General features: G+C 32.9%; 1 protein-coding gene across 2 annotated transcripts in view; it reads right to left on the bottom strand.

Moving 5' to 3' along the window:
- Positions 1-19,835, bottom strand: part of LOC106060763 (uncharacterized) — a 169,730-nt gene that overhangs the window by 22,795 nt on the left and 127,100 nt on the right. For both annotated transcript variants that reach the window (XM_056031638.1, XM_056031643.1), the window contains exons 150-173: positions 19,322-19,431; positions 18,991-19,134; positions 18,691-18,871; positions 18,011-18,198; positions 17,429-17,644; positions 17,203-17,314; positions 16,768-17,031; positions 16,399-16,578; positions 15,927-16,127; positions 15,377-15,609; positions 14,245-14,337; positions 13,586-13,747; positions 13,243-13,458; positions 12,962-13,038; positions 12,572-12,854; positions 12,166-12,380; positions 11,886-12,049; positions 11,652-11,767; positions 11,141-11,477; positions 4,733-4,920; positions 3,754-3,975; positions 3,445-3,556; positions 3,077-3,321; positions 793-1,993 (exon numbers count right to left, since the gene is read on the bottom strand). In XM_056031638.1, the coding sequence (XP_055887613.1) occupies positions 793-1,993; positions 3,077-3,321; positions 3,445-3,556; positions 3,754-3,975; positions 4,733-4,920; positions 11,141-11,477; positions 11,652-11,767; positions 11,886-12,049; positions 12,166-12,380; positions 12,572-12,854; positions 12,962-13,038; positions 13,243-13,458; positions 13,586-13,747; positions 14,245-14,337; positions 15,377-15,609; positions 15,927-16,127; positions 16,399-16,578; positions 16,768-17,031; positions 17,203-17,314; positions 17,429-17,644; positions 18,011-18,198; positions 18,691-18,871; positions 18,991-19,134; positions 19,322-19,431 (5,460 nt within the window). The remainder of the gene's footprint in view (positions 1-792; positions 1,994-3,076; positions 3,322-3,444; positions 3,557-3,753; positions 3,976-4,732; positions 4,921-11,140; positions 11,478-11,651; positions 11,768-11,885; positions 12,050-12,165; positions 12,381-12,571; positions 12,855-12,961; positions 13,039-13,242; positions 13,459-13,585; positions 13,748-14,244; positions 14,338-15,376; positions 15,610-15,926; positions 16,128-16,398; positions 16,579-16,767; positions 17,032-17,202; positions 17,315-17,428; positions 17,645-18,010; positions 18,199-18,690; positions 18,872-18,990; positions 19,135-19,321; positions 19,432-19,835) is intronic.

Below are 19,835 nucleotides of genomic sequence, written 5' to 3'. Positions count from 1 at the left end.
GATTTTGTGACTTCAAATTTCATAAAATATAAACAAACGCACTAAAAATTTTATTATTTACATTTTTTTGGGTGCTGCAAAAAAAAACAAACAACAAATAAAAAGAAGGAACCACTCCCTGAGAGTAACGCCTCACTAAAGTAGTTAGGTAATATGTACGTTAAAACCAACATTCAAAACAATACAATTCATACTTAGAATTAGATAAAAATAATTTTAAAGTTTTTTTTTTATTTTTTAACAAAAAAATTTTAAAGTTTTTTTTTCTTTTTTTTAGACAAAATAATTTTAAAAGTTTTTTCTTTTTTGGTAAAAGTAACAAGCTTTCTGTTTTTTAGTTTATTAAAACATAAAGCTACCTATACTAATATCACATCTAAACTTAGCATCCAAGAAGACACCAAATGTCCAACACCACTTGAGGTTTAAACAAAGAAAAGATAGCAAAGCAAAGAAAAAGTACAGCAAAAATGCCAATCTTTGTATTTACAATTGTCTTTAAAGATAGAATATATATGAAAACAAAGTGTGATTTCAAAATTATCAAGTCTTTTAATATCAAATATTAATATTAAAGTAATTATTAAGTAAATAGATACAATTGATTCAAAATTTTAAAATCTTTTATTATTTATGCATTTTTTTTTTTTAAAGCAATTATATAAAATATTTTTTTCAAAAATTCTTTTTACTTAAATTATTACTTAATTGAGATATTTTGCAATTTTATATTTTCTTTACAATCACTTTAAGCTTTAGTGAATATGTAAAAGTTACTATGCATTAATTTACCTGATGTTGATTGCTGTGTCGTCTGACTAGATGTTGACTGTGTTGACAAAGGAGAAACTGTTGTTCCACTGGATGCTGACACAGATGTAGTTGTGTTAGCTATTGAAGTTTGATTGACAACAGTAGTTGATGATGATGTAGGTCCAGAAGTAACATTAGATGTCACAGGTGAAACTGTTGTAGCATTGAGTCCAGAGGTAATATTAGATGTCACAGGTGAAGCTGTTGTAGCATTGAATCCAGAGGTAACATTAGATGTCACAGGTGAAACTGTTGTAGCATTGAGTCCAGAGGTAGCATCAGATGTCACAGGTGAAACTGTTGTGGTATTGAGTCCAGAGGTAACATTAGATGTCACAGGTGAAGCTGTTGTAGCATTGAGTCCAGAGGTAACATTAGATGTTGCAGGTGAAGCTATTGTAGCATTGAGTCCAGAGGTAACATTAGATGTAACTGGTGAAACTGTTGTAGCATTGAGTCCAGAGGTAACATTAGATGTCGCAGGTGAAACTGTTGTAACATTAGGTCCAGAAGTAACATTAGATGTCACAGGTGAAGCTGTTGTAGCATTGAGTCCAGAGGTAACATTAGATGTAGCAGGTGAAGCTGTTGTAGTATTGAGTCCAGAGGTAACATTAGATGTCACAGGTGAAGCTGTTGTAGCATTGAGTCCAGAGGTAACATTAGATGTAGCAGGTGAAGCTGTTGTAGCATTGAGTCCAGAGGTAACATTAGATGTAGTTTCTGTTATATTTGATGTGTTACTTGTTACTGACACAGTAGCTACTGTTGTTGGAATAGCAGTGGTCAAAGCTGGCACAGCACTATCTATCACTTTGCTAGCAGTTACAAGTTTCCAATTAGCAAAAACAATTTTAGAATAGACTGTCAGAGAAGAGCTACAGCCAATGAACATATTCTTGGAGGGTCTCTGTACCACATTGCGAATAATAAACTCAGTTGTACTGACCACCATGACATTGTTGAGGTACAAACTGAGACCAAATTGGATTGACCAAGAAATGTCAACTTTCATTACAACATTCAAATTAATTTGGTCTGTGAAGACTGTCCATTCCATGGTGGCTGTACTGATGGTAACCATGTACTTTCCTCTCTTGTAATAAATGGCAATGCCATAGTTATTAGCTTCATCTCCTCCACTGGTCAAAATGTACATGTTTTCTTTCAACTCAACAACCTTAGTTAATTGAAAATAAAGAGTTTAGCAATAGTTACAAAACAACAACAACAACTAAATAACAAATAAGAAAATAAAAGAAGTATTTTAATCCCTCTGTAATATGATTGGGATTGTTTTAAAAAGGTATTTTATGTGGGCCAATATAATCTTTCTAAATCAACATATATTTGCTAATAAATCCGTGTCTATTTCCAAATATTAGCTAATATGAATTTCCAGACATAAGATGCAAAGAAGAGTAACTCTCCAGACATAAGATACAAAGTAGAGTAACTCTTCAGACATAAGATACAAAGTAGAGTAACTCTCCAAACATACGATACAAAGTAGAGTAACTCTCTAGTATGAAACAAGAAATGAATGAGAAGTAAGTAATAACTTTGCTTTGAGTGTTTTATTTTTGAATACATTTTTTTATTCAATTATTAGAAAATAATATAATAGAGTACATAAGTTAATTGAAAAAAAGAACTGAAAACAATGCTAGGACTTGTACTCTTTTGACAATGAGAGATAATGCTGTGGTTTGGATAGTCAAAATAATCAGTGAGGCTCTCACTTGACTAGGCAGAGGTCTCAGAACATAATAGTTTCATGCCATAGCTTGCTCAATGTACTATGGCCCTATCTCTTTTGTGGACATTTGAGGGAGGGGGTATCTGGGAGAAGCTTTCTCTTTAGGAGTTTAAGACACAACTCAGCTCAGGTCTCAAACTCAAGCCCACTTGCTAGGTAGTCATGCAGTTAATGCTACTCATCAACAGATGTTACATTTCTGCTTCTAATTGACCAGTGTCTGGTAACACTAAGTAATAATCAACTAGAAAAAACAAGGGATTTTAAAAGTAGAGTCATGAAAGGGAAACATTTGAGGCTCTCAAGTCTTGACTCAAAGTTTGAGTATGATAGTGCTCTAGAATAATAAAACATGGCCTTGCACATATCCTATTACTTTTTGTTTAATGCATCGCTGCATCTCTATAGACAAATAATCAGAATGTTAGCTAACGGATGTTAGAAATCAAACAATTTTTTCAGCTTGTAAAATGGTATGTATATTAGTTGTGATGTGTTCCATACCTTGAGTAAAAATGATAGAGTCAATCCATATTTACAGTTTTCTGGATTCCACAGACAGCTGTTGGAGTCTACAGAAGACAAGTTGACAAACTGATCTACACCATTCAGTTCTATGCCCATAGTTCCATTAGCTAAGCTTGTTAAACTATTTATTGAACCACTGATGGTAAAATTTGAGGTGGGGGTGATGACAACATTGTTTGTAATATTCAAGAAATAATAGTCAAAAATGTAAATATCTTGACCTGTGGAGAGAAAACAATTAATTACAAAAACTACTTTATTGCTTTTATTCCAAAACTAATCATTTTACCTTTAAATATGTATTACCATAGCAAAATCGGAAGAAAAATAAAATAGCAACATACGGTTAATCAATGTCCAAACAATACTGCCATTGGCAACACAAATTTCTTGAGGATTGCTTTCATTAACATAATTGATACCATAGCATTTCCCTGCACTTCTACATGTATTGCTCTGTAAACAATGAGGGTCTTACATTTAACATTGAAAAATTGTGAATAGATTTTAAAAAATAATAAATTATATAATTTTATTTCAGGCAGTTAATTAAAATTAGTGTTTAACTGATATATTGTAAATTCTTCCTATAATAAAACTGAACAATAAGATTGAAATGGTTTTTAAACAAAGTAAACAATGATAATGGGTACCTTAAGAGAGCAGCCAGTGCTGTTACACAGGTAGCAGACAGAATCATAAGCTACAAAGATAACACTAGAACTGACTATGCTGACATTCTTGACATTGCTGACCACTACATTATAGATTCCAGCAGTAGGGAGTGAACACAGAACTTGTTGAGAACTGATGTACATCACAGATACAGTCACAGATGTATTGTTGGTCTTTGGCACATATGTGGAGTTGATCATCTAGAAGAGAAAAAAATATAAATAGAGTGAATACAAATGTCAATATAGTTTGCTGATAATGCAATTTTATCATTTAACTTAGACTTTTGAACATTTTCTTCAATATTCTAGTGAAATGTCAAAAAAAAAATTGAATAAACCAATCTGCTAAAAATTATGATTCCAAAGAAAAAAAATGTACTTGTTTATTAAAAACACAAATTTCATAAATACTATTGTTTTTATTTATGCAGTGGCTTTGAATGTGACACATAATTTATATGATAGGTAATCAAGAATATAAGACTATTGAAACAAAAAACATTCGCTTTTAATGTGAATATTACAAGACATTATATATTTATTTATTTTTATTAAAATACATACACTTTTTTTTCAAATAAATATGTTTAAAAAAGGATTGCAAAGTTTTTAATAGTGTGATTTTAGATTTTTAAAAAGTTAAAATGTGGTTGTGCACAAGACATGATCTTGAGTGGTATAGAGCTTGGCTTCCATCATACGTTGTTTTGAGATTGAATCCCTATGAAGACTGAGACTTTGAACTAAGGAATTTTTAAGATGCTCCAGAGGCCAGCCAACTCTAAGGGTACCTGACATACACTAGGTAGTTAACGGCGATTGTTCACCATGCTGGTCATGTGACACCCTAATTAACTTTGGCTGTAGAAACATAGAACACAAGGTCTGAAAGAAATACCTTTATCTTTAAAAATGTAAGAAAAATGAGCTTGTTTTAAAAGATCAACATGAATACCTCCATTTCTTGTATATAACAAGTCAAATCATTTGACTGAACAAATCCATCTCCAATAACCGTTAAAGTTTTACAATCAGATAATCTCAAGTCACAAATATTTTCAAGAGAGTTATAGACAGTTGGTGGTGTTGTCCTATTCTGAGAGCAGTCATCACCAATGAAGCCAGCACTGCAGTTACAGCCATCTAAAGAGCATAAATTGGAGATGATTCTTTAGTTGATATAAAGTTTTAAAATCTATTATCAATTTATAATTAATTTCAATAAAAAGATTAAAAAAAATTAAAAATATAATACTAAGGCTTGTCTTCAAGTTAGAAGATTAAGGAGTACAGTATTTCATATTGCTATGCAGTCCTGTCTCTGATCTACTTATTTTGTCACATCCAGCACAGCCAATAGTCAGTTTAGGTTCTCTTTCTGCTGTCCTCAGCAGGTAATATAAGATAAGATAAGATAAATATTTATTGATCCAATCAAATGGAAATTCAGTTAGACTACAATTGACAACCTCAGCATAACTACTGTACAATAACAATATAGATGCAAATAAGAACAACATTCACACATGAAACACATACACATTCACAACCAGCGCTTAATAAATTAGACTTTTATGTACTTCTCGATGACAACAGATGGGATGAAGTAGTTTTTAAAATCTTTCTGTTTTAGTCCTAATGGAAAGAAGACAACCACTTCATTCAGATCTTATGTAACAGTGGTTAAATGGGTGCAGGTTATCTTTAAGAATCGTGAGTGTTTTGGAAAGGCATCTTTCATGAAAAAACTCTTCAAGAGATGTGTAGCTGTGTTTGAGTGACGTGATGCTTTTTAAAAATTAGTCTATTTAGTCCAAGTCTTTGTGCCAGTGAAGTGTTACCATACCAGCAAAGTTAATTAGACTGCTGATGGTTGCTGTATAAAAAAAGTTTAATGATTGTTTTGTCGATGTTAAATTTCCTTATCTTTCTAAGATAATATGTATATATATGACCCATGGCCCTAAGAGTATTACTCATCTAGTGCATTGAATTTAGATCTATGTGTAACATGACAAATGTTCTCTTCAAATTTAGATCTATGTGTAACATGACAAATGTTCTATTCAAATTATTAAATTTCGCTTACAAAAATAAAAGTAGAGTGTGAAAATGGGTTTAGAAAAATATTCATATCGAATACAAAATACTGTGAAAATGGGTTTACAGTTTTTTTTTTAAGTTTTGTTCCTTAATAGAGATAAATTTAGGTATTTTATACAATTTTAGGGCCTTTTGGTTGTGGGAGGGACAATAAATGTACATTACTCCATTATCATCTAAGGAACAACATTATGCCAAGTTTTATCAAGATTGGTCTAACAGTTCTGATTTCTATACAGGACATAATAATAATAATAATAAGGCTTGTCTTCGAGTCCCAAGATTAGTGAGGAATACATTATTTCCCGTGGCTGCGCAGCCCCTTCTGTGACCTACATATTTTGCCACATCCAGGGCAAGCATAACCATTGTTCGCAGGTGGTCGATTTAGATTTTCTTTTCGTCGTCTGCGTTTGTCCTCGGCAGCAGATTTTCTTTTGGTCTCAAATGTGTATCCCGCGGCCTTCGTGAGTGACCTCCAGCTGCCTTGTTCCGACGCCGCATGCAGCCAGGTGCTCTCTTCTATGTCAGCCAAGGAAAGTTGATGCCTAAGCTGGTCTTTGAAGCGTTTCCGTGGGGCGCCTCTGTTACGTCGACCACCTTTTAGCTCACCAAAAAAGACTGCTTTTGGCATACGTTCGTCTCCCATATCTGATATGTGCCCTGCCCAGCGTAGCTGTCGGACCATAAGAAGTCCCTCTATACCAGTGGTCTTCAACTTATTTTGGTCTACCGCCCCCTTTTCGATTTTTTTCTTTAAAAAATCCGCCAGCGCCCCCCCCCCCCCCCATCTAAGAAAAACACTTATACAGAAGCGTGAGAAGGCCAATTAGAACAAAATATCTATTTATTATTTTTTTTTGCTGTCAATAACACTTATCCCGCTTGGGAGACGACCGCATGCCAAAGGCGATTGTTGTGGCCTATGACTGACGAGCTTTAAGAAGAACTGAGTTACAGAGGTGCCCCCTCCCCCGTGAGCGCTATAAAGATTTATTCAGGCGCCATTTCGCTCTCACTGGCATAGAGAAAAGTACCTGGCAGCATTCTCTGGCAGCAGATAGCCTCTGAGAGAAACAGTTCGAGAGCTCTAACAAAAACTGATGGACAAACATTCGATACTCAAAGAAAAGCCATTATAGAAGACAGGCGCAAAAGACGGAAAGAAAACTTAAATAGAACACCAGCATACAACGGCTTTGTCTGCATAAAATTCGGGAAAAAATGTAGGTCGCAGTTGGTTTTGCGTAGTTATGTTAAACACTGGACTCAGCCGTAATCTTCGGAATTAAAGGCAAAAACAGCCAATATTATCATTATACAAAAAATTATATCCAATAATTTTCAGTGATTACACACAAAAATTAATTGTAAAGACTTTCTTTCAAATCCTAAGAATAGTATCCGTTTCAATTTTGGAATATTAGGGCCTATTGTTTTTTTGGTTTAATTGTAAATTTAGTTTTATTTTTTAATATAAATATTATTACTGCTGAATTCACTACAAAAAGAAATTAAGCTATTGGGAACCTTGTGCCCCGTGCAGTCTGACAATATTAGAAGTTTCAAGCTTTAAATTAGCCAAAACAAGGTGAAGGCTCCTCTAGTGGCTACATCCAGTCTATTTCTTTGCTTATTCATTAAGTTTGTTAAGCACTGAATCTATGTTAACAATGTATGTTTACTGAAAAGCTAAAACATAAGCCAATTTCGACCATAGTTTTGGAATTTTACTGAAACATTTAAATGCAGCCACATCTCTGTTGTGCCTCCAGGGGCGTAGCTAGGAATATCCATCGTTTGGGGGCCAGGGGGCTTGACATCTTTGGGGGCCGCTGCATTTTGCGTAATATTTAATTTAATTAATTAAAAAAGCACTAATTTGCCCCCCCCCCCTTTTGAATGGGGACCCGTGGGATTTTCAAATCCCCCGTCCCCCCACCCTAGCTACGCCACTGTGTGCCTCCCTATGTTTACATTCTTTTTACTGAAGACATAGTTTTGTAAATCTATTTTTTTCATGCAACTCAATTTAAACATCAGTAACAGATGTTTAATAATTGTCATTTAAATATACATATTTTAAATTTTAGAAGCGAATCTTAATTTCTTCATAGAGCATTGTTATGTGAATTGCATAGATATCGGTGTCCTTGGGCAGTAATTCATTTGTCAACAAACAGTTTATGTGAGATTCTAAAACTCTGTAAAATAGATTTAATATCTCGATAAAAGAGAAAATGATATTATCAATAAAAGTTAATCTCTTTCCTAGCAGTCGGAGGTTCGTTTCATTCATTTGTGTTAGATGCCTTCCATGTAAAACATTTTTTTTAGCCTTCTTTAAGCCATCGCCAACCGTTGAATCTTCCCGTTTCTCAAAAAAAAAAATTATTTAAGAGCTTAAAAAAACGAGCCATAACAATTAACAAACCCCTTTCGAAATCCGGCGAACTTCAGTTTACAAGTGTCTAACACCTTTTTCATCATTTGTTTCACAAAACTGTTGAAAGATGCGCTTATTTTCGGCATGGGTTTGTATTTTATTTACAGTTTTATAATTAGATTCCAATAGAAATGAAATTGCTGGCTAAACTTTTCTTGTGTATCATAACTCACAATGTGAATAGTGAATAGATTTGTTCTTTATTCTATATTACCTATGAAGTCATTGTAGCGTCCAACCACTGATGGTTTCCTACATGTCCTCATAAGCTAGATAACTAGACAATTTTGAAATAATATTTCATCTCTAACAGAAAAAAAGTCTTTTTGTGTTACATATGTTTTAAAATAAATTTAGTTTTAATAAATTTTTCAACAATATTTATAAAAAAGCTATGCATTTTTCTAAGAAGCCATTAAAACATATCCTGCTTTGCCGTTTTTTTGTTTTTAATATTGTTTTAATTGTAGATTTTTATAATTGTTCATGAATATTCTTAAATTTTTTTTGGAAATCGCTATATGTTCGTGAAGCCGACTTGGTTTCATAACCTCATCTGAAAATGCCATCAAATTAGAACTTACTTTTTTTCTAGTGGCAATTCACTAAATGTCAAGGAAATATTACATGACATACCAGTGAGTTTTCGTAACAACATTTTAGCAATGTTTTTTTGTTTTTAAAAAGTTAAAATATTCTTTGAAATGTTACCTTTAATGTTTTTGCAATTCACATTGACATATCAATATATGAACATATGTAGATAAAATAAAATATAATCTAAAAGCCGTATTACCTACTTTGTTTATCAAATCTTAAACGTTTATACGCGCGAGATCCAAATACTCTACAATCATAGCAAAAGAGTAAGAATTTAAAAATCGAAAATGGGATTCCCGAACTCAATTTCTAACGCTGTTTCTGTTCTTAAATTAGAAGCAAGTTAACTATATTTTAACTATATTTAGTTTCCCAGCTTTAATGTTGAAGAATTTTTAAATTTGTTTTGTTTCAGAGCACCTTTAGTTTCTTCTTTCCGCCTTTATTCCCAGCGCCCCCTTACCGCCCCATTTTGTGCCCAGCGCCCCCCTACCGCCCCTTTGGCTCTCAGCGCCCCCCAAAATCTCGAAAACGCCCCCTAGGGGGCGATATCGCCCCCGTTGAAGACCACTGCTCTATACTGTCCATACCAGCGTTCGCAAGGACATCGCTGTTTGTAGTGCGGTCCTGCCACCATATGTCCATGATTGAGCGCAAGCATCTTTGGTGAAAGCACTGAAGAAGTCTTAGTTTTTTTTTATATAGTGTCCATGTATCAGAGCCATATAGAAGGGTTGAGAGAACCACCGCCTGGTAGACATTGATTTTTGTAGGCAGGCGGAGCGATTTTTCTTCCAAACTCTCGCCTAAAGGCGCCCAAAAGCACTACTAGCCCTGGCCAGACGGTTATCAACTTCCCTTGAAAGTGAGGCGTCATTTGACAGTATACTACCTAGATATGTGAAGTAGTCTAACATGTTAAGGGGCTGTCCATTTACTGTGATCTTGGGGCTGAGTATGTTTCATTGAGTGACTTCTGGAACATGACTTCTGTTTTCCCAAGGTTTATAAATAGACCGAAAGAGGCGTCAGTGTATGAAAATTCGTTTACCGCGTTCTGGAGGTCATATTCATTGTGAGCTAGCAGGGCGCAAGCATCGGCATAGAGAAGCTACGTTATGACCTTCTTCTTTGTTCTTGTATGGGATAGTAGACGCCGGAGATTGAACACATTGCCGCCAGAACGAAACCGGATGTAGATGCCTTCGTGCAATCGCTGCTTCATTTGACCCAGCATTACGCCAAAGAAGATAGCAAATAGAGTAGGGGCAAGTACACAGCCCTGCTTCACATCATTTTCTATGGGAAGTGATCAGAAAGGGCACAATTGTGTATGATCTGGCCTCTTTGTCCCACGTGAAACTGCCTAAGAATGGATAGGGACGTAGTGGGCATCCCAGCCTAGCCAAAATCCTCCACAAACCATTGCGACTGACCGCGTCGAAAGCCTTGGTAAGGTCCACAAAGGCAGCGTACAGGTTTAGGTTCTGCTCTTTGCATTTTTCTTGTAGTTGTCGCAGAACAAATATCATGTCAGATGTACCTCTACCGGCTCTGAAACCACATTGGCTTTCAGATAAGATCTCATCCACTAAAGACTGGTTTAGTTGGTCAAGCAACACTCATGCAAGGATCTCTCCTGCTACTGACAGAAGTGTAATGCCTCGATACATACATATATGACCCAATTTCCTAATGAAGTAGTCAATAACACAGTAGTATATGAAAAGATTAATGACAGTACAAAAGTAGTATTTAGAAAGTGGATTCCTTTTTTTTTAAGAATTAGTACTATTTTAGTAATTGAAAACATTAAACAAAGTAATACTTAAGTTCCAAAGTAAAGTGATTTGGTTATAATGATTTCATTACATCTGTAAGTAATACACATTTGTTTCTCAAGTTTTGAAGGAATGATGGGTCTATGTTTTGCTCAATAAAATATTGAAAGTGATGTGAAACAAAGTTCATCCCTTGTAGGCCTAAAGTGTCAGTCAATTCATAAAGATGCTAATAGTCTACAGCCAGATGTGATATATAAACTAATGAGCCATGTAAATAGTAAGACTGGGTGTGTTTCATTGTTTCTTAACTAAAGATTACAGTACATGAGCATTTATTAAATTGTATTGATATAAAAAGTGTATGATTTCCATTGAGAATAAGCAATCTACATAGATATAACATTTAACCATTTATTTAAAGACGTTATACCTTCAAGACAAAAACCATGTCCACTGCAATTATTTGGACAGGACAAAACATCTATCAAGTTCTGTGGTGGACCAAAGGTCAGGCCACTTGTGGTAGTCACATTCACCCACAACTCTATATTGACCTGAATCAGTGTCTGACATCTCTGGTTAATGGTAACTAAAGCTGAAGCAGTCCAGTCTGAGTTGTTAGATAACAGGACATCTAGGCCACATTTATCTAGGACATCATTTACTTCCTCTTGGTCTAAAACATCTTTACAAGATCTAAAGATAGCACTCTGTTCTATAGCTGTTTTACATGTATTTAAAGCTAATGTAGGAACACTGGTAGGTTTCTGAAAAAGAAATATAAAAAATCTGTAAATAGATATTAAAGGTATACATTACAATACTAGCAAGATTTTAAGTAACCATTACAGGTAATAAAAACAGGGTTCTTGGATGGAATGGTTATTAGGTTAATCTTAATACCATTTGTCAAGAAATTAAAACAATGTCCAAAATTGTACCTGAACTTCATAAGTTACATTGTACTCAAACTGCCCAATGACTTGAGTGGTGAGACATTTTTTAGGAGGATTCTGTGTTGTTTTACTGTTTAGTATTTTCATGGTGATGTCTTGACCTTGTATTTAAAAAAATTATTAATAAAAACAGATTTTATTTTTATCAACAAAGAAACAATGTAATACTAAATTTGAATTAAAATGAAACTTTAAACAGAACCTTATTTGACTACTAACCACTGTTTCTTCTTCCTCTTTGTGGCTTACTGCATGCAAGTGTAGCAGGATTGTCATAACATTGTTTGGTTCCACTGAGTGGACAGTCACAAAATGAGAATGTTGAAGTGATAGATGTGGACAGAGTTCCACAAAAGCCAGTGAATAAAGTGTCATCCAAAACTCTGAAAAAATTTGAATTTGTACTGTTTTATTCAATTTTGCAATTAGAAAAAAAAAAATGTGTTTAGTTTGTATCTTTGAATGATGAAGTAAAACACAGGATAAATAAAAACATTACCTCCATTGTTTCTCAAAGCTAACTTCATCTTTGAACTGGGTTGTACTATTGCCAACACTAAAGTCGTTGTTGGCATCCCCATCAAAATTTCCACAAAGTCCCTCAGAATTTCTATAATCTTTAGCTGATGGATGAATGAAGGCATTTAAATATTTGTTACGGAGTATACCTCGAGTTGGAGATACAGTTATTGTTGTGCCAGATGGAAGAGAGACCTGTTGATAATATAAATGTTTTACTTATTTTTTCCTAAAAAGGATTGGATAAACAATACAGAAATATTCAGAGGTATTTGTTGTCAAGAAACATTTCTAATTCATCTGTTTCTGTTAAACTCATTTTGTTAAAGTAAAATTAGTAGATGAAAAAAAAAAGGAATAGTTTAGAAACATTTTCAGTGCCAAACCTTGTATGTGTCACTCTTTAATTGTATAATTTGAGTATCATCTGTCAGATTGCCATTGATGTATGCTTGTATTGTAAGAGGGTGGATCCTGCCAGGTTCTCCTCTTGATGCCCCACATTTATCAAAGACCAAAACATCGTCTTCTATTCTGATAGCTAGAGCACAGAGACAAGAGGCATAATCATGAACATCTGTACATCTCCTTAGGTAGCCTCTTACTTCATAATGTTGATTTCTATCTCTTGTCAGAACAAACGGTCCTTCTAAATAGTTGTCATATTTTCTGTAAAGTAAATAGTGTATAATAATGCAAACCATTTTAATTCAAAACATTGAAGATGAAAGTTTGTTTCCGAGCACTTTTATATAATTAAATCTAAATCAAAGTACCTTCCATCAAAGGATCTAATGTGAGGATCTCCATCAATGACACATTCAGATTTGATATCTTTGTCTTCAACCACAACCTGATTTGATACAAAAATAAAGCAAAATAATGAATCGTTGAGGTTTTAAATAAAACAGAAAATATATCATGACATAAAGGATCTCAATTGCTCTCTTAAATGAACTATTGTGAGACATTTGGGTTGAACTTAGTGGAATTCAGATACAATTAATTAATTAATTGAAATTAGTTGAGATTAGCTTATTGTGCTCCAAATACTTACCTTCACCATTTGAACAAAATAAGTTATTGATTTGAAAGTAGCTGTGACATTCAGATGTAAGGTTTGTGTACTGTCTTTGAGACCATCTAATCCTGCAAGTATTGACACTTGAATGCCCTCGAGCCATGAAGTAGATGTTATCTTGCTACTACAAGGACCAATGATTAGGTCTCCAGATACTATCAAAGCTTGAGGAACTCTTTCAGCATTTAGACACTGGAAGAACAGACATTTTTTTTTCTATCATTTCTCATAATACAATTCCAAAAATATACACAAAAACAATGACTACTAGACTAAAATTAATGTCATGTAGGCATAGCGAAATGTAATACTGCTTTACTTTGATGTCTCTGCCATTGTCAATAAAATAAGTATTAATTTGTAGTGCACAGCTATCTTCAGTGACATTTCCAGAGCAGAACATACGAGGTGGAAGGGTTGAGAGAATTGTAATTGATCCTGAGTCAAGGCCTTCAGTTACTAAAACTTCTTTCTCTTTGATCTGAAGAAATACAAAGAGTTTAGCTCTAATAAGATGTTAAATAATCTCATTTTTTTAAACAATGTCCAGACATTATGAAAGTCAGGGGATAAATCAGTTGACAATATCATGACACAGAACAGATTGGAAATACAGATTTCTTTTTTGATAGTTTAAACTAAGATTTCAAAAGATAATAGTATTTAAGTTTATTTACAATATTACTAGAAGAAAAAAAAGAGAATATAAGACTTCATAAGCTAGTTAAATAAAATCAATTAGGAGAATTATAATTTTTAATTACCATTAATGGCTAGACTCAAGAAAAAACAATAACAAAGTACCATAGACAAAAAAAACAACAACAGGAGACACAATAAAAGGTTGTGAGGATTCAATACCAACTGAAAACTATTTATATTTGCACCAGAATTATCTTTGCCCTTTTAAGATACCATATCTTCCATGTTTATTAAGCAATACTTTAAACAAAGGTATTAAAAATAATATTTCATTACCTGTAACTCAGCTCTCAAACGATCACTAAACCTTTGTGGTCCCATTGTGTTGTTACAATCACTTTGGATGCAAGCTGTGACTCCACAATAAATCTGTACATTGAAACAAGTAATATAAATCTTTCTTCCACATTGTTCTGATTAAATCCATTTTGAATGTTAATCAATAAAATCTACTTTTTAATATATTTTTGTAATTTAAAAATATGAAATATTTTTTTTATCTAGTGGTATCTTATCTTATATAATACAGACGTTACTTCAAAAAGAAGATGATTACGTCCTATGCGTCATGCATTCAGTCATGCATATTAACCAATGACCTAAATTCTGCCAAGTCACTGGTTTTCCTGGCTAGCTCAGTCAACCCATTCCATGCTCTAATAGCACTTGGGAAGAAGGAGCAAAGTACAAATTTGTCCTAGCATATGGAAGGAGGAATGTGCCTTTATCTTTGTGTCTTTCTGAGTAGAAACAAATGTCAACTTTGAAATTCAACAGAGAACTGCTATGCTATAATTTTTACAATCATAATAAAATAAACTAGATTAAAACTTATTCTGCAAATACCTTGAGCTGAAAGATAGGTGTGGGATTCACAAAAAATTGATTTTCTAAGTAGTTTATGTAATTACATTATTAAAATAAGTGAGTCATATAAAATATCAGATCCCTAATGAATAAATGATGTTAGTTCACATATACTAAATAGGCCTAGGACGACTGATATAACAAAATTTGAAAAGAAAATGTTTGTTTGATACATTCATGTAGATGGTTTCTGACTAAGAAAACTGAAAACCCTACATGCAAGTTGAAGGTTAAATGCTGAAAATGATGCACAATTGACGTGTCTCTAATGAGGTTAATTGCAAATGTTTATTAAGCAATCCTTTAAACAAAGGAACTTCTTCAAATACCTTCATTTCTGTACTAGGTTCAATGCAATCTTACAGCTTATTGATCATATCATAAAGGTAACTTGTTTGTCCATGTGATAGCCAGAGTACAATGGTGTATTATAGATTAAATGAAGCATGTTATTTTGATATAAAAAGATTTTAAAGCCTTGTTAAATAAAAAATGAAGAAAATTATACAATTTCAGAGGACTAATCGGTGGGTGTACAAACCTCTTGGTTATACTCCAAAATACCAACTTTGCTTTCAGCAAGTATATCAAATGTTCTGTTTACAAATTTATTTTGTAGGAGTAAAGATTCATTTTTATACCATGCCACAGTGTATTCTAAGACTTCTGATTGTTTAGTCAATATTTCTGTAAAACTACAAGTAAAGTTGATAGGTGCTGTGGAATTCTGTACAGTGATTTTTAGAGATGGAGATTTGTCAAAGGTTGGTATAACTGAAAGGAAAATAGGACATAATTCCAAAAATAAATATAAAATCAAGAAAATAAAAAAAAAACATTAAAAAAAACATTGTAATTACATATATGTTGCTGCCAAAACCAAAATATATGTGTTAATGCCAAAAGTGTAGTCTGTTTACGCCATTTTGTGCAATGTGGCCAATTCCTAATGTACTTTTTAACTACAAGCATTTATTTTACTTTGGCTGGTCACAGATAGTGCTACAAACAACGTCATTCAATCTTTCATCAATTCTCAGAATTCTAATCATTCATATAGATGTGTACTTCAAAAATACAACATTACTTACATGTAGAAATATTATAGGTTTGAGCTAATTCTTCATAGACATACAGGAAATTGAAACCACCAATAATGATATTTGACAAGACTGAAGTGTCAATATTGTTTCCTATATAAATATTGGTACTGTCTAGTAAAACTGTTGGTGTACGAATCAAGAACTTGGGCTGTGATGCAACCAATTTATCATTAATAAAAAACTTGAGACCTGAGGAAAATGAGAAAAAGAACAACTGGGTGATTGAATTACTTATTTAAAAACGCCAATAAATAATTATAGCTAATTGTTACCTTTACACCACATAAAGAACTAACAGGCTTTCTGCCTTCATGGTTAATTGTTTTCAAGTGAAGATTGGTTTGTGCTGACCCATTTTGCTCTTCTAATTAGATATTATACACATTGGCACTGTGATCTGAAAGGGCCGTGAAATACTGATACCTCAAAACAATATTGAAATACTACAAACTATAGTTACCAAATTGAATGTGCCAGGTAAATTTCAAATTCAGGAACTGTCCCACATCAAATTGATTAGTTAGGACTGTCCACTCTCTAGTTTTAGTGCTGATTCTCAAATAGAGAAGACCATTTGATATCCACATGGACCATCCATAACGACTTGTAGCTTGGGCACCATTACCAATTATGACCATTCCTTTAAAAAAAAATCCCATGCATTGTGAAAAATGAAATAGAGCTAAATGGATTTCATAGAATATAGATTTAGTTTAATAACAGTTTTGAAAAGTAATTATTAATTAATTGATTAAAATAATTAAACAATTTGTTTATAGTAAAATAGTTTTACTCTTAATAAAAAAAAATTTTATCAGCATGATATTACCTTCTTTAATTTCATTAATCTTGAGAATAAACTTGACAGTAAAGCCCTGTGGACAGTTATTAATATTCCCAAGACAATCTCCACTTAATGATGGAAACATAATAAATTGATTTCCATTCAAAGAAACAAGTTTTTCACCAACTGGTCCAGATACAAGAATTGGTGGCATAGTACCATTCCAGGTTAGGTTATACTTGACAGTGGTGATGAAGTTCTGTATAATGTCCAAAATGTCTAACCTTATTAACGAACTGATCTGTGACACTGAAACATTATATAAACAACTATCAACAGTGCTAAACTATTTTTTTTTAAATTAAGTGTCATTTAAAAAAAAATTATATATATTTAAATCTACATTTAAGTCAATAATTATCAAATTACAAAAAAATAAATAATGATGAGAACCAATTACAATATTGTGAAAATGTTTACCTGACAAAATAGACCAAGAGTTATTATTTGCAGAGCTACATGTTTGAGTCATATTATTTGGATTGAGGAAGCCATATTCATAGCATTTATCTTGTATTCTACAAATGTCAGTCTACAAATAAACAAAATGCATCTAAGTATAAAATATATATTTCTTTTTAAACTGGCATTAAAATAAGCTAATACAAGCCTTAAAGAATTGAATAAAAAGGAGAATATTAATTACCCTGTTGCTGCATCCATTGATGTCACAATTCTGGCACAATGAGTTGTAAGTGATAAACTTGAGCGACCTGTTGCTATATAGTCCACCAGTATAGCTGCAAGTGATCTCTGTCTTCAAGTATTTGGTCAAATCAAGTCTTATCATTTCACTCCTCACATAAGTGGCTTTTAGAATGTCACTTTGTCCCGAGGTTATAAAAGAACCATTTGAGTTTTCCTTTTAATATACAACAAATTAAATAGTTCTTTACTGAAGATAACATTAAGATATTGAAAATGTAAACATTTTCATTCATTTCAATGTCTAGTTAAAACAGCAGAATATTATTAAGAAATTAGAACAAAAAACAGTCTGCAGTGAAACAATTTTTATTTTTTTTACTGTCACAGGTAGCTAGCAATAGGAATATTTTAAAATGAATCTTTAAGTCTCTGCTGTTAGCAGTAATTTTAGGTGTAACATCTGATAAAACAAATAAAAATGTATTTTTTTTTGGTTTAGATAGCTATTGAATAACTAACTATTGTTTTAAGCTTTTGAAGTGTCAAAGTTTAGCACTCTTTATTTTCTATCAAGCCTTACCACCATCTCCTTGACAAGGCAGCTGAATGATGTTATGTTAACAAATCCTTCACCATATATGACTACTGATGAACAGTCCTTCAGATAAGAATCACAAAGTGGCTTCTCTATTGAATAAAGCATAGGGGCTTCATTCAGGTTCACAGCACAGTTATCTCCTGCATAGCTGACATTGCACTGACACAAACCTAGTTATAGAAGATTAATAGCATTCAAGAATGTTCTGTGAATATCAAAGTTTCTAGCTCTTCAAGAGGAACTTTGTTAACTACTTAGGTCAAAAGCATCATCTCTCTCTTTTACTTTGATGACTTAAACAATTCTCAAGTTTTTCCAGAAATAAATGTTATATATGAAATGAACAACAGTACAAGGAATAAGCTTGTTTGTTGTATGCAGTAGTGTTCATGGAATTATTGAAGCATAACTTTGTAGTCTTTAAAATGTAGCATAATCTTAATGTTCATCTCTTAGTTACAAAAAGAGTGAGTGATATTAAAGTCTACAGCTATGATCTAATGCCACCATTCCCTGCCATCCTCTAAAAGGTTGGGGCTAGGGCATGTTCACTTCTGAAGAAACAGCTAAAATTTTCACAGCAACCAAAACATTTTTGTTTTTTTTTAGAAAACCTTGCACAATTTAAAAAAAAAATAAAAAGTATAGTTAAAGTAATTTACCCAAGATACAAGATCCGCTGTTGCTGCAGTCATCTGGACAAAGTGTATCTACAACAGTTGGTAGCTTTGGGATTCCATCCCCATCTAGAGTCCACAAATCTACATCTATAGTAACTGCAATCTCACACTTTTGTTTGATATTTTCAACGGCCACAAGAGACCAAAGCACTTCACCCGTCAACTGTTGATTCCAAAAATAAAGATTTTACATTAGCTTAAAACTTAACCATTAAATGATTCAAAGACAGTTCTGAAAATATTATGAAAATAAGCTTTGATATAAAGACTTAGCTAACTAACCATGTAATCTTCAGTGCAAAATTCAACTGTATTGTTAAAGTCCTTTTCAATCACATTCTGACAATCTTTCACTGAAGTTACAGATGAAATTTGTTCCAGACATTTATTCCTGGCCACTTCTGCTGTTATATTCAAGTTTACAATCTAATGAATCAAAGCAAAAATAAAATGTTTTCATAATAAAATTTTGTAAACTTTTAGTGTATTTTATTTGTGTATGTTTTTATATATGTTAAATAATTTAAAATAAAAAACATTTGCATAATGTGATTTAAAATAAAAATCAATTTTATTTGTAAGAATAATTTTCTTTTTTAATTTAAATGCTTACTTCAGATATATAGGTTATATTAAACTTGAATTCTTCTGGTACAGTAGTTGAAAGACATTTCAATGGATGATCTTCACTTGCAGCAAAAAGGGATGGTGTTATGTCAATGCCTGTTACATAACCATCAAATTTATTTTCAAACATTGACTAAAAAATATTTTTAAATAACCTAATATCTCAAGAGCATTGTTTCAAGCAATGGCAGCAAATAATCTCAACAAAATATACCTTGTATCAAACAATCTCAACAACATATACCTTGTATCAAACCGGGGATATATTACTTCCGGGGCGCTGCACAGCAGGCGACCTGATTATACTGGACTCTTTTTTTCTATTTTTTTTTTCTGTTAATATTTCATGTCATTTGTTACTACTCAAATGTTTCAATGGATGTGCACTGTGTCTTTTGGATTCTAATGTTGGTATGGATTTTAATTTGTGTGGAAACGTGTATTTCAGTGGAGTTTTGTGGTAAGACGCTTGACAGTATGGACAACACACCCGCCATCTT

The sequence above is a fragment of the Biomphalaria glabrata genome, chromosome 1 (assembly GCF_947242115.1).
Source record: "Biomphalaria glabrata chromosome 1, xgBioGlab47.1, whole genome shotgun sequence".
Lineage (NCBI taxonomy): Eukaryota > Metazoa > Mollusca > Gastropoda > Planorbidae > Biomphalaria > Biomphalaria glabrata.
This window is presented reverse-complemented; position numbering and strand designations above follow the sequence as displayed.